The 14,333-nt window shown below is 43.2% G+C and overlaps 1 protein-coding gene across 1 annotated transcript; it reads right to left on the bottom strand.

Moving 5' to 3' along the window:
- On the bottom strand, nucleotides 1–14,267 carry si:ch1073-390k14.1 (deoxyribodipyrimidine photo-lyase). Its single transcript, XM_067589597.1, has 9 exons — nucleotides 5,930–14,267; nucleotides 3,410–4,082; nucleotides 3,009–3,320; nucleotides 2,692–2,864; nucleotides 2,512–2,596; nucleotides 2,190–2,422; nucleotides 1,834–2,028; nucleotides 1,476–1,701; nucleotides 1–1,300 (listed from the first exon to the last, which is right to left on the bottom strand). The coding sequence occupies exons 1-9, from the start codon at nucleotides 6,161–6,163 to the stop codon at nucleotides 756–758; spliced, it is 2,676 nt and encodes an 891-aa protein (XP_067445698.1). The 5' UTR covers nucleotides 6,164–14,267; the 3' UTR covers nucleotides 1–755.
- Between the last annotated feature and the right edge of the window lie 66 nt (nucleotides 14,268–14,333).

Below are 14,333 nucleotides of genomic sequence, written 5' to 3' on the forward strand. Positions count from 1 at the left end.
CATTTTTTATTTCCCAAAGTTTAGATATATTAGATATTATAAATGTGGGTAATATTTTAAAAAATTACAGCTCGTGTCAACATTTCAGTAAAAGTGATAGCATAAGATTGCTGGTATTACACAGGTATTAAAGAGGTCAATGCTTGACACCTGTCAGGTCATCACATAATATAAATGCTATTTGCATATTTTATCATTTGTATAACTTAAGATAAATACAAAGTAAACTGCTTCAGACAACCATCTGTTAAATCCATTTGATCCACAAACACACACACACATTCCAGCCCAAAATTAGAACCCATTACAAAAATGTTTACAAAAGGGTTTCCCCATAACCAAAATTCAAGACAAGATTGGAACATGATACCACCTCCCACTTGAAGTCTTTTGATACACATGATTAAATCTCAGTTTATTTAAGGCTGTTTACAAAAGTAAACTGTAGTATTTATGCATATGTATTTTGCTTAACTTGAACCCATGTTTTTCACCTGGACTATAATAACATTGCTCAATACCTGAGATTATACAGAATACTCATCAATAAAATGTTCCTAACATTTCGCAACCCTCTAGCAAATTTTGTCTAAAGGAAAACTAATTTGCCTCTACGTCTTTGGGACCTGTGTAGATATAAATGTAAAAAAACGTATCCCCTCATCTTTGTATCTCTTACTGTAACATTTTGCAGTTTATAGCTAGTAACTGTCTGTCCTCTAATAACCTATAACCTTTCTGTTTTGATCCCTGGATCACCTGAGTGATGTAACCGCCCCACCAGGTACTATAGAGAACCTGTCCTTGGCAGTTGGAGTTCGCCTCGCCCTGCCCCGCGGCGCAGGAGGTCGAGGGAGTCCCTCCATTCTGCGATAATCACTCTCCAGCCTCTCCTTTCTCTGGGTTCCCTCATACATCACACTGGCAGTAAAGTCTCTCTCGTTGAGGAAAGCAATGGTCTCATCCCTCTTGCGGCTCACATATCCCTTCAACACAGCATTGTAGGGATTTGAGGCAGCATCTGCATCCGGATCTTCTAGCTGGTGTTTGAATTCCATACGGGTGATAACAGGCAGAAGGAACTGCTTGCCTGCCGTCACCACACCCCCAGTGCTGTGCGATAACCCCAGGGCCTCAGAGACTAGGCGTTGGGGCAGAGGCACCAAGTCACAGCCTGTGCGCTTGTCCACATACTGTCCAAACTCTTTCCGCACCAGAGCCACATCTTGCAGAGACTGACTCCTCCTCACCTCCAGGTCTGTTACTATTCGCTCAGGATAGGTCTGGCCAAACACCACACCTGAACAGTGACGATACCAAGGACAGGAGATTTTTATGTCAAGGTGTGAATTATACATTTTAGGTAGCATGATTCAAAACAGTAGTTGTTTTTGTGTTTAACTCATGAAAAAAGAAAAACAATAATAATAAGCTTAAAAGTTCACTTTATCGCCTAATGACGATAAATTCCTCACCTGCACGTCGAAGCATGGATGCAGGACATTTCCAGGGTTTGTGAATGAGCTCATCAGGCAAATCTGCAAGTTCAGGACACCATTTCCTAACAAAGCTGCCGCAGGGGTCACAGGTCATTGCTGCATCAACGGGATGCATTACGAAGTTCCAGTGATCCAGACCACACATGCCCCCATTCTGCCACATCATAGCATCTATGGCAACATCTGCATCCACCAGAGTGTCCTACAGGCACATATAAATGTTGGATACTGTCAGTAAGGAGGCAGCCAACCTATTGCACATTCAAATAATTTGTGATGTTGAATACAATATCTTTACAAGTTTATTTTGTGCCTGTGTGTATGCACGTCTCACCTGGAACCAGCGGTAGCCTTCTTGCCAGGGCAAATGGAGATATGCGATGAGAAAAGACGCCACCACATGTCTCATGTAGTTGTTCATCCAGCCAGTCAGCCAAAGCTGCCTCATGGCTGCATCCACCAGAGGATAGCCTGTTCGACCTCGCTGCCAAGCCTTAAGGTGGCCATGATCACTGCTCCACCGTAGAGCCTGCAAACACCAGTAAATGAATAATGCTCTGTAATAAAACATAGGTCTTCATAGTGTCATTTGGGCATTTAATTACTGCTTAAGTTTCTTTCTGTACTTTCATGTATAAAATTGAAGGAATATGTTAATGTGTAATCAGCATTTCTATAGCTCATTTCAACCTTGTATGGAGGCCTGAGAGATTCCCAGGGAAGGTCAGGAAACAGTGTTAACTGCCAGTAAGCCAAGTCTCTCCATGCCAGTTTGCGTTGAAATTTCGGTGGTCGGCAGCGCGCCCCTTTGGCATCCCACAGTAACCAGCGAGGGCTGAGCTGACCAAAGTGAAGGTAGGGAGACAGACAGCTGGTATTTGGAGCATCCGCTCTGCCTGACTCTTTTTCATATCTATACACACCTAGAAAACAAGGGAAAAGTTATGGTACTGCTAGATCAATGCCACACTTCCTTCAAACACGTGTACAATGCGCATGCAAGGTGTCTCACCATCATGAAGAAAGGCCTCTAGCCGGGCGTGTGCTCCTTCTTCACTGAAATCCCACGACTTACGAATGTTAGCTGCCCAATCAATCTGAATGTCAAAATAAACACAAGAAAATATTGAGGAATGCATGTTCTAATCATTATTGTATTCTGGGCTGTAGCTAGGCTGCTGTGGTCACGAACCATTGTGCCATCTTTCCTGCGGGGCATGTGTGCCAGGCCTAACGTTTCCAAAGAGACCCCCAGAGGCCAGTGGGCAGGTGTAGGAAGAGATACAGGAGGATCCAGGGGAGCTCCTAACGCAGACCCTGTGTTCTGTCTACAGCAGGTCATGAAGTGGGACACTGAACCTATTCCTTCATCACAGAAGAGACAAAAACACCAAAATCAAATGATCATTTTGAATTTTAGCTTTGATGCTAAACATATCTCAAGCTGTGATATATGACACAAATACCTCAGAAAGATCAGTGAACCGAATTCAACTTGTTGTGACAAACCTCTGAGTCCAACTCCCTCCGTGCTGACAGAGTAAGGGTCTCTGAGACAGTAAGAGTGGAACATCTTGCATTCAACACCATCCTTCTGCAGAGCTGACACCACCACGTCATCCCTCTCTTTCAGCCAGGGCTCATAGAGGGCATTAGCCAGCACAGTTCTCGCGCCAGTGTCCTTTACCAGCTCTTTAAGGGTACGCAGAGACGATCCAGCCTCATTCCCCTCTCCATTGGCCTTGAGAAAGACAAGATGGCTGCCAATGCGCTCCAGAGATGAACAGAAACAAGACAAGGCTTGGTGAAGCCAGTATTTACCTGTAAAAAAGAAAAGATGGAGTGATTGCAAACAGTGATGCATTTTATTTTAAAGAAGAATGCCATCACTGGTTCCTCCGTCAACTTACAAGCTCCCCCCATAGCCACAGTAATCCCAGGTCCCTCCTCCTCTTCAGGGCTCCAAATGAAGACAGGAATGATGGGTGCACCCACCTCCAATGAGCCACAGAGAGCAGGGTTGTCACAAAGTCGCAAATCCCTGCGGAACCATAACAATACAGGTGCCGGCGCTGATGGAGAGCAGGGCAAACCTACAACCTGCTGGCTACCTCCTTTACGTCGCTGCCGCCTGTTCTTAGAGCGTTTTGATTTCTCTGATTGATTCAACTCTCCTGAATCCATCAACTGGTCACCTTCTCGAACCGTGTCTTGCTTGGAGAATGAGGCAGACTGTCTGGAAACACACACTGTCTGACTCATTCCTGGTGTCTCCTTATTGTATTTGTCAAAATGTGTGCTTTTCTGAAGCTCAGACTCTTGCGTGGTCTGTGGTGGGCTAACTTTGCCCCAGGGTCCAGTTTGTGGCAAGTTGGTGTTTTTTCTCCTGCCAGCTTCATCAACCACCTGGGTGTAACTATTTCCCTGAGAATTAGACACTGAGGTCAAATGAACAGAGCTACTCTGATTTGGTCTGTTCCCAGGTAGCTGAAGTCGGGACTCTTGGCTGGGGGTTGATGGCTGGTGATCTTGCATGTCAAGTAGAGAGAGGGTCAATGCCAGCTCCAGTTCATCCTCTTCAGTCTGCAATTTAATTAGAACCCGTTATTATTGGTGTTAAAATAACTTGTTAGTCATTGGAGTAGAGATGGAAAACTTCATGTACAATGCAATTACTACCAGCACCTCTGATATCAGGCCGTCTTTCCCCGAAGGATTATGAGTCAAAACTACTGTGGTAAGAATCTTAAGCCTAACAAAAGTATGCACTGTACCCTACTCTAAAATGACCAAACACCAGGTTGTTATTATGCAAAAATGTTTTGAGGTTGCTTTGCATTATGGGACAGCTGAGGAATCCACCGTGCATGGTAGCTTACTACTATCTGAGTGTGTATGTGAATGGTGAATGAGAGGCTTTGGATAAAAGTGCTTTATAAATGCAGTCCATTTACAATCAATGTTGCTCTTGGAGATAATGATGAGCTAGCTAATGTTATGTTGTCTCTTCAACTTAGTTTTTTGATTAAAAACTGTATTACATTTTGTAAGATTATTTTTACAATAAGTAACGTCTGTGATATCTGGTCTCAAATTAAATATATTAATAAATATTAAAAAGTGTCAACTTTCAATTCATTCATGCACTTTTGATTTTAAAGGCCCAATACTAACTGCATATAACCCCCACAGGTGTTTTCACTTATTTGAGCTGATCTTGTCTCAGGACTGATAATAGTTATATATTAGTACTTAGTATGTGTTTATGAGTTTAAAATCTCACATGTATTAATTAGATATGATACATATGTGTACATATGAAAAAGTGTATGAAAATTGTTTATTTGACTTTTGACTTGTATTCATTTTGTAAAGATATTGCATGTTGGTCATCTTATGTGATTTCTATTACCCATTAACCATTTTTGTAAACAACTCAGTGTCATATATTGTTAAATAAAGTACCTGTATAAGAACCACATTAAAAAAAAAAAGTACTACTGCAAATCCTTAAAGTCCCCCTCCTTTGTTTTTCTTTTTTTCCCCCTACAGTTGGATGTTTGAGCTTCACTGTGCCGAATGATGTTTGTGCAAGTGGAAAGTGTCTCTGCACTAATTGAAAATTTGATTTTAAGGGGGCGGGCCTACAAGCATGATTTGTAATATCACGACTAGTTTGGAGCCAATCCTGGTCCAAAATTCAACTTACATAAGTGTGATATTGAAACTTGAAACCTCTAATGCACATACACTAAGAAGTGACTTAGCAGTGAAGTAGGAGACTTCTGTGAACATTTGAAATGAAATACATTTGCATGTACATAGACTCATTATAAGGATTTTAACATAATAATTACACTTCTTTGTGTGTGGAAAAACCACATCAGACACACAATATTGTTCCAAGCAGAGTATTTTTGTATGTCTTAACACATGCGTGGAAGGGATCTTTCACTTTCAGCTCATTGGGTAAACAATGCCACCAGTGGGCTGCTACTCCCAGCACAGGAGCTAACAAAACTTTACCTGACCAGACTCACAGCAGGGAGCCAAAGCAAAGTAAAATGGTGACAAGGTGACGACATTCCTGTATTTTGCACTGCGAGAGTCAGCTATTTCACTTAGTAAAGTTAGATTAAACTTGTTAAATCTAACAAGTGTCCAGAGATGTTTCTCTATTTCTGCTAACATTAACGTAAGTTAACTAGATATTTGGTTGCCATAACAACTTGTGAGCTTAATTTGGCTCTCGTAGCTTTATAAAGCAGACCAATTTACCTAATATAACAAAATGTTAATGTTCTTAAACTTTTCTCTTACTGTATATACTAATTTGTTTATTTTTCCTGTACTCTTGCATAAGTTCTGTGACATTATAATCGAAGTATTAGCTAGCTTAGTTGCTGTACATCCAGTAAACTCTCACTAACCTTAGTGAAATATTCCCGGTAGATGGAGGTGAGGACGGAGTGCAGGGAGCTGTTGGCCGTGGACAGGGGCTGGATGAGGGACAGAAACTGTGAGCGGGTCTCCTGGTGCCCCAAGACGGACACACACATCGCAAAGAAGCCCTCTGGATCCTCTCGACCCACCAGCACTTCCCTCAACATCTTTCTCACTACAGTTTTGCTATCGTCGGCGCCGCCGACCACTGGAGAAGGCATCTTCAACCCGAAAAGGTGACGATATCAATTCACACTTTATAAATACAGTAACACATATCTTAAAGCTCAGACTGCTTCACGTCCTGGGAACTACACCCTCAGTACTGGTTATCAAACAACAGCTGATTTTCAGTTACACAAGCCATGTGCCAGAGTTTTGTAACCTGCAAAGCTTAATGTTTGTAATGACTTAATATCACCGGTAGAGGGTGTACAAGTCTAATAAATAACAGCTATGCAGGGAGGATGGAGGAACCCATGGGTGCCACGCTGTTGTTTTACAGCATATGAGTAACAGTTTGGGAATCCCTGTTTACATCTCATTAATTTGACATTTGGATAGAGATATATAGAGATAATAAATCATGTAGGAATGTCTGTTTTTGTCAAAGGTTTCCCTCTCTCTCTCTCTCTTCCTGCTGTTATCTTCTCATATACAGTAAGATAACACCAGATTTGGTAAATCAATGGAGCCCTCCTTGACCAAATCATTTCTATCAACAAAAATGCTTCATGAAAGGGGCCCCCACAAGCTATATCTGACCGAATAGAGATCCTCGGTTTCATCTGAATTGCCTTCATCTTGGCAGGAATGTGGTCCTTTTCAAGTGCACCCTTTGACGTGAGGCTGAAAAACAAAGCCAGGAGACAGTGTACCAAGCAGTGAATTTTTAATCACGGACTGTATTCACGCCATAAAGGGGTTGCTAAGTAATTGATTTTTTTTAATGAGACCATGCATAAGCTTTTAAATGTGCGCAGCAGGGAACAATGATTTGTGACACTTGTGGACCAAACTCTAAAATGCCTCGTGTAGTTGATAAGCACCATTTATAATAGTATTGTATTAACAGAAATAACTCAAAGTCTTATTTTTGTTCATGCTAAAAAATTCTCAAGTGTCTATCTAATATGTGACTCGGAGCTTCATGTGCAAGGACATACTGTACAGTGTCAATTATTTAGGCTTTTATCTGAGAAGTAGGCAGTGTGCATGGATGGAAGATGTGTTGAGAGCTGTGGTATGTGGAGAGAGCAAGACAGAAAGAGAGGGAGAGAAAGAAAGAGATTGAGAGAGAGAGAGAATCAATAGTGTTTAGACAGAGAAGTGGAGTCTAAGTGTGTGATCAATAGAGAGCAGAGAGGAGAGATTAGCTGCTTTTCTCTCTCAAACTAACACTGACAAATTGGTGAATTGGTGTATCGGCCCTTGGGCTAAACGGATTGACCTGCTGTTTCCATGTTCTACCGTGTACTGTCAATAAAGATCTGTGTTCATTGTGGCTCTCAATGAAGAGAGTGAACGAAACGCCGGAAGAGAGAAAAAGGGGAAAGGAAGGAAGGAAGGGAAATGGAGAAGTAAAAAAAGAAAGGGGGCAAAACAAAGTGCAGCTCAGGTGCCTGCGTTGTCTCGATCCTCACAAAATGTCCACACCTCTGTCTCATTAACACATACGCGCACTCACATGTGCATCCTCGTGCACACTGTTATAAAACCATAATAACGTCTCCAGGAAAATTAATGGAAAGACAGATTAAAAACTAAGTGAGGAGAAACGGGCCACTGGTGTAGCTATTTGCAACTCATAAATCATTCTGACACACCCACGCGCATGTAGACACATGCATAGACACACACACACACATACACACACACACACACACACACACGTACTGTAATTAACCACAGGCTATTTACTCTCTCCTGCTGTAAATTAGACATGCAGACACAGTTATTACATTAGGGGGATCTGCCATGCAGAATACTAACAGGAGGAGGAGGGGACACTCGTGCACACAACAACCCGCTCATACAAACATAAACACAGGCGCACACACACATACACGTACACAAGAAAGCGGGTATGGAAGAATCATAGACTGACGGGAGTGAAAATGAAGCTGCAGCGCAGAGAATAGGGGCCCCCAGCTCTTTGTTCCCTGCTGCATTTCATTATCTGAAACGCCAGCCAACACACACGACACACACACACACACACACACATACAAACGCACCTCCCCCTTCCCTAAAGCTGTCTGCCTCCACTCCACGCACACAGCACAAAAAGAGAGGAAAATAGAGATACTGCGTCAGTGCCATTCACTGGCATCTGGACTCGGTCATGACAAGCATGTCTGCATGGTCATCCTGAGCAGATCAAATCGGTCCAGAAGCCACTCTGAGTTGAACAGTTCCCTCTCACCTGTGCTGGCAGAAAGCACTTGCCCATAAATTCTATTTTAGCAGAACAATAGTAGATGAGGACTTGATTAAAGCAAGTATCGATACTCTGTCTAAGGTAGCTTGTCTCCATTTAGTTCATCTGAAGTTTTTTTTTTTCCAACAGGCAGTTCACCTCCCTCTGTTTGTGTGTGTGTCCTCTGGTTCCCCCTACCTCCCTCACCCCTCTCTGTCCCTCTGTTTTCCCACGGTGATCGATAGCTCATTACAATCATTGACTGCGGCTCATCAGCACCTGTTAAGATCTAGAGAGACAGAGAGAAGGTGCGTGTGCGTATGAGAGTCTGTGCTGTGAGATGAAAGCCTATTGATAAATAGAAAAGATTGGTCTGGAATGTGTCAGAGGTGATGTCTGACATTTGACTGGTTATTTTTTGATTCACATTCACTGCTTGTGGGTGTCTAGTTTGTCACCGCTTTATGGTCTGTGGTCTTGGGGAACATCTTATTATGCAACTCACGTGGGTACCATGGTTTGTTGCTATGGTGATTGCCAAGGGAGCCAGAGTATTATAGGTGTTTATCCTAGACAGGAGCAAGGCTACTCACCGTTTATCAGGACACCTTTAAATTTACCACACGGTTTGGACCACACATTAAGATCAACACAGTCGCAGAGGGACAAAGGGAAAACACAGAATTTAACACAGTCAAGTGTGGATGTGATTTAGGTGATTTACTGGATAGATTATTCAGTATTCATATTCCTGGAAGAAAAACCTTGTCCAAACACTCAGTTGTTGGTTTAATGCGTCACTGCGGGGTTTGTTTTGGAGAGGACAGGCAGCGAATAGAAAGAAGCAAACAGAGAAGAAGAGAGACTCTGAGAGACTATTAAAATCTACAAATCATGGTTAAAGGCAAGGAGAAATGTGTTCAAAAAAGACACAAAATAAAGGAGACAATAGTGAGACCTCAAGAAGTCTCCCATGGATTCATTCACAGGATGTGGTCCAAGAAAGGAGGAAAATTGGCATAAGAGTGTGAACTTTTAAGGAAAAGGGTATATAAATAGAATGAATACAAAGGAAGACTGAAAAGAGAAGAAGTCTCTCAGCCCATGCATAAATTACACACACCATTTACATATTCATTATGTTTTGTGTACTAATGAGAGTATTTGCTTAATAGCTCCACCACCACTGGCAGCTTTTGTTTGACTCAAGAGATTTTAAAGAGGAGAGAAAAAAAGAAAAACAAGGGAGCAAGGGTCATCTTAGTAAAGTGGGCGAGGTCAATGGTACACAATCGATGTGACTGATAATCGGATCAATTGTATTACTGTATGGTGTGTGTTTGAACAAGTACAACCTGTGCCAGGCTCTTAGAGAGATGTGAAATGAAGCACACGTGATGGGGGGTTGGTAAAAGTTAATTAAAACAACAGAAGCTTTCTCCAAACTCAGGGCTCTCTTCGTCTTTCTCCTCTTGTCTCGGTGGAATAAGTAACTGCCGCAGTAATTACCTACAGGGCAGTCAGTCAGAGCATTCCTTCAGGTGCCAAAAAAGTCTCCCAAATGACAACAAAGACCGACGATTTGCAGCGTTCATTTAAGAAATGAAAAGTTGTATATGCATCAATGTACCAGTGTTGTTTATGTACGTACATGCAGCATTTCAAACATACAGAGAGGGTAAATGATTCAGAAAGTGGATGAATGAAATGAGGGGAAGAGAGAGGGATGGAGATGTAGAAACAGGGGGAAGGGCAACGAAGGGATGAGCTACAAATGAGAGCGATGGCGGTGGCAGGTTGGCACAGTGCCATCCAGTCAGGACTTGAGCGGGGGCGGGCATGGGCATGGGCGAAGGGGCGAGGAGAATAAGAACGAAAGAGGAAGAGAAACAGACCTCCATACTGCTACCCGATGCCACCTTGGCACAGGCACAACGGGGCGAAACGAACGAGAACGGCCAGCGAAAAGGAAGACATAGAAAATATCATATCAGGATAGCAGAGCATAGAAGTGAGTAAGATGCCAGCAGACAGAGGATGACTCAGATGTAGATGGATAAAGAAAAGCATAGAAGGATGTTGAAGAGGGAAATGGAGGATATTGGGAAATTGTAAGGTATAACTGATGACGATTGATCTAACGAAAAAAAATGCTGGCGGAAAAACCTGCATTCTATCCATCTTCTGATTTTTCATTCTCTCTATGCCAGCTACTGCGTGCCAGCCAGTGGGCACCATGCCAGCCTGTGATCCTGGCATACCCGAAGCGATCAAAGCGGTCGGCGGAGAACTGTCCTATTCAAAGACAAGGGGACTCACCTCTGAGGATTTGCCGCTAATCAACGTTTGTTTGCTTGGACAAAGTCAAGAAGAGGTGCCCTGGCAACGGTTGCCAGCGATTCTGTGATGGCATCTTTGCAGGGGCGGCAAGGGCACCGGGAGTAAGATGGCACGCTGCCAAGCCAACATAACACACACATTTGCAAACAGAAACCTCCATACGGTGAGCAGAAGATTTCGGATGCCTTCAGTGTTTTCAGCGATGGCATCCCCTCAAGGGAGAGACCCGAAACAGAGATGGCACCATGCCAAACGCAAACTGGGAGGCATTCACAAGTGCCATCAGAGGCTGTACAAAACAGTAGTAAATGCGGACACAAAATAATGGCAGAAGATTGGAACCAGAGCCACAAATGCAACTTTGGTGGAATTATGGGACAAAAACCATTTCCTCGATGCCAACTCTGCTCAGTGCCAACTGCTGCGCTGGAAGGAAGCGTCTGCAAATTACAAAGAACTAAGACGAGGGATTGTACCATTCCTGTATGGAGAAGAAGAGTATGTGTAAGAAGAGAAATAATGAGCAAAATGAAAAAGGATATAGAAGAAGAAAAAATGGAGAATTTTGAGCTTAATGAAGAACAGTGGGAGTGGGTGGACAAGGATGATGAAGAGCCTCTTTCCTGCATATGCACACCTGGGATGTTCTTAAAGGGATATCCCCTCAGACTGCTGTGTGTGTTAAAGGGAGGGATGTGTTGGCATCATCTCCAGGATGTCAAGCTGTGTTTCTCTATTGCCAGTCAGGGAGGGTGCTGCAGTCGTCAGGGGCGGGCAACTGTCTGGGCATCTCATCTGCAGCTAATTAACAGCCACACACTAATTCTAACAGCCGATCATAATTAGCGATTTAATCGCTCGTCAACGCTTTTCTCCCCCCTTAAATTGTGCCTCCTATTTGGACACGTGCGGATAAGCTAAGGAACGCCGGATCCCCCCCTCCTCCCCTCCTCCTCGTCCTTCTTTCCTTCATCCTTGGCTCCAGACTCCAGTGGGATCTTAATTAAGCCTGGGCTTCATTATGCAAATGGAGTACAATAAACGACAGCAGAGGTGGAGCTGGATCCAGACTGAAGCGGAACGGTGGGAGGGGAACACTGGAGGTGGAAAATGAAGAGATGTGGAAGGTTACCAAAATCTTGTATATGATTTTACTGCATTACAACAATTGTATTTTGTTGTAAGATCTTTGGTGTACCACTACCACTTGAGCTGTGAGAACCAACGTTTCATGCTCTGATGCTCCATCTCTGCTACCACTGGAAAAACTTCTGTTAAATAACACTGGATGCGCAGAATGTCTTTTCTCACAAAGAAAATTCATAAGGGAATGGTGACAATGAACCCCTTAATATCACCAGTTGGCCGTTGTCGTGGATACGAAGAGAGATTGCAGAGATAGGGAGAGAGAAAGGAGGCAGACAGAAACACTGACAGTGGCAGCAGCATGGCAGCTAATGTCATCTCAGTTTAATCATCGCATGGGATCATGGGGTTCATGAAAATTCATTTGCATATCATTAAATGGAGAGAGGTTATTTGGTGCGGGCAGCCAAAATGGGATTGGATGAAGGAAGGGAAAAAAAGGCAAATGGAGAGGCTCGTTATTAAACAGCAATGTTTTATAGTCCGCCAGCCGATTCATTTAATTTGGGCGTAATTAAAATGTGTCAGACTCAATCAATCATTCCAACTGGGATACTATCAATGTTTCAGTCTGAAAAAAGACTAATCAGTTGATATGCGGTCGGACATTTTCCAATAACAATCTAAGTGCTTTAGTCCAGTGAGCTTGACCCATCCACTTTTTTCCCTAATTCATCTGAAGGAGAGTATCAAAACATCCATTGTGACTTCTATGAATTGAGTCAAGACATGTCTATCTTGAGTCAAGACAGGTGGTGATGCCACCCTGTGTTAGTCAATAAGAGGATAGCTCACACTGTCTTTTTGACCTTAGTAGTAAGCTGTCAGTGGTGTGTATGTGTGTGCATGCATACATGCATTTCTCATTTGCATAAGTGATGTAATTAGACCACCCTTTCACATGCAGATCAGTTTGACAACATGGCAATCACTCTAACACACACATACAGCCATACACACATACACACACACACAACAGCACACGCTTACTGCCGTGACCACCCCCATATCATGGGGAGTCTGTTGTCTGTGAGCAGAGAGTGTAAAGATTAACATAATCCAGCTAATAAGTGTGAGTAATATTCACACAGTGACGCGTGGCGTAGACACTGTCCTGCTGATGCGTATTTGTATCTCATTATAGATGTAAAGTACTGAAGGGGGGCCAGACAGGAGGGGGTGCATGTATGGATGGGGGATGGTGAGGGGTCACAAAAAAAGTGTGGGCCTGAATGTAGAGACGCCAAAGAATGACAATAAGCTGCAGTATCTTCATAAAGTTATAACATCCACCTACTGAGAGAGGTCTATAGAGTACCGATATAATAGATTGCACGGGGTACCTCATAACAAGAAGGCTGGCGATCAGTACAGGAAGTCTAATGTTTTCACAAAATCAGAAAGACAATTTTGCTGCCTTTTCTGTTCATGTACAGTATTGAGAAGACCCAGAGTGTCAGTTTTTGCAGAGGAATGTAGGAATTATAAATAGAGTGTATTTGCGCTTGCAGGCTAGCTCTGCCACATGATTGATTAGGATGGTGTGACGACCATTAAAAAGTCATTTAAAAGATGGATAGGGACCACATTTCCAAATAAAAACCACTTTATACCTGATGAAGTGCTGAACAAACTCTCCCTCAAAGACATTTACTGATTACTCTCGGTGTGTGAGTGAGTGTAATGTGGGAAGCACCCTTGTACTGTTTGTAGCTCTGTATCAGCTGCAGAAGATACCACAGCAAACACCAGAACAGTCGTTGGGCAGTGGGTGATGATGTTCACATGTTTAAATCAAAAATTTGAAAATATTTTTCTACACGGAACGAAGCAGCATGAAATTCATTAGGACGAAGATGTAATCCATCTGTGTACACGCAAGTAGGCACCTGCAGACAAATAAATGCAACAAACAGACCTACACATACACACACTGATTGAAATGTATCTGATAGCACAGTGTCGCTTCAACCTGAAGCCTTATCCAATGAAGCAGAGCTGTGTCTAAATGTGCGAATGTATTTCAGCTCTGTCTCTTTAACTCAGGGCTCCACCACAGCAGCATGCTTTGGGATTCATGCATAAACATGAGCTGGCCTTTCAGCTCTCTCCTCACATAACCAATCTAAATCTAAATGAGCCCCCACTACAGATACACCAGCAGGCAATGACATTACACCCTCCCTACCCCCCCACAACCCAGCCCAACCCCCTACTCAACCCTACTACCCCCAGCGACACATATACACCAGCAGGCAATAATTTCACGCCATCCCTCAAAGCCCCCCTCCACCTCCTCTCCACACACACACACACACACACACACTCGTACCCCTTTTTGCCGCAACCCCACCAGCTGCACAGTACTCATTTGATTAAGAGGGGGAGGACAGGGAGAAGGAGAAATGGTGGGGGATCACTTTATCAGGATGACTTTCTAAGATGGCTATCATCAGCTGTGAAGCTATCTCAAGCCCTCTTCTGTT

The sequence above is a fragment of the Thunnus thynnus genome, chromosome 5, assembly GCF_963924715.1.
Source record: "Thunnus thynnus chromosome 5, fThuThy2.1, whole genome shotgun sequence".
Taxonomy (NCBI): Eukaryota; Metazoa; Chordata; class Actinopteri; order Scombriformes; family Scombridae; genus Thunnus; species Thunnus thynnus.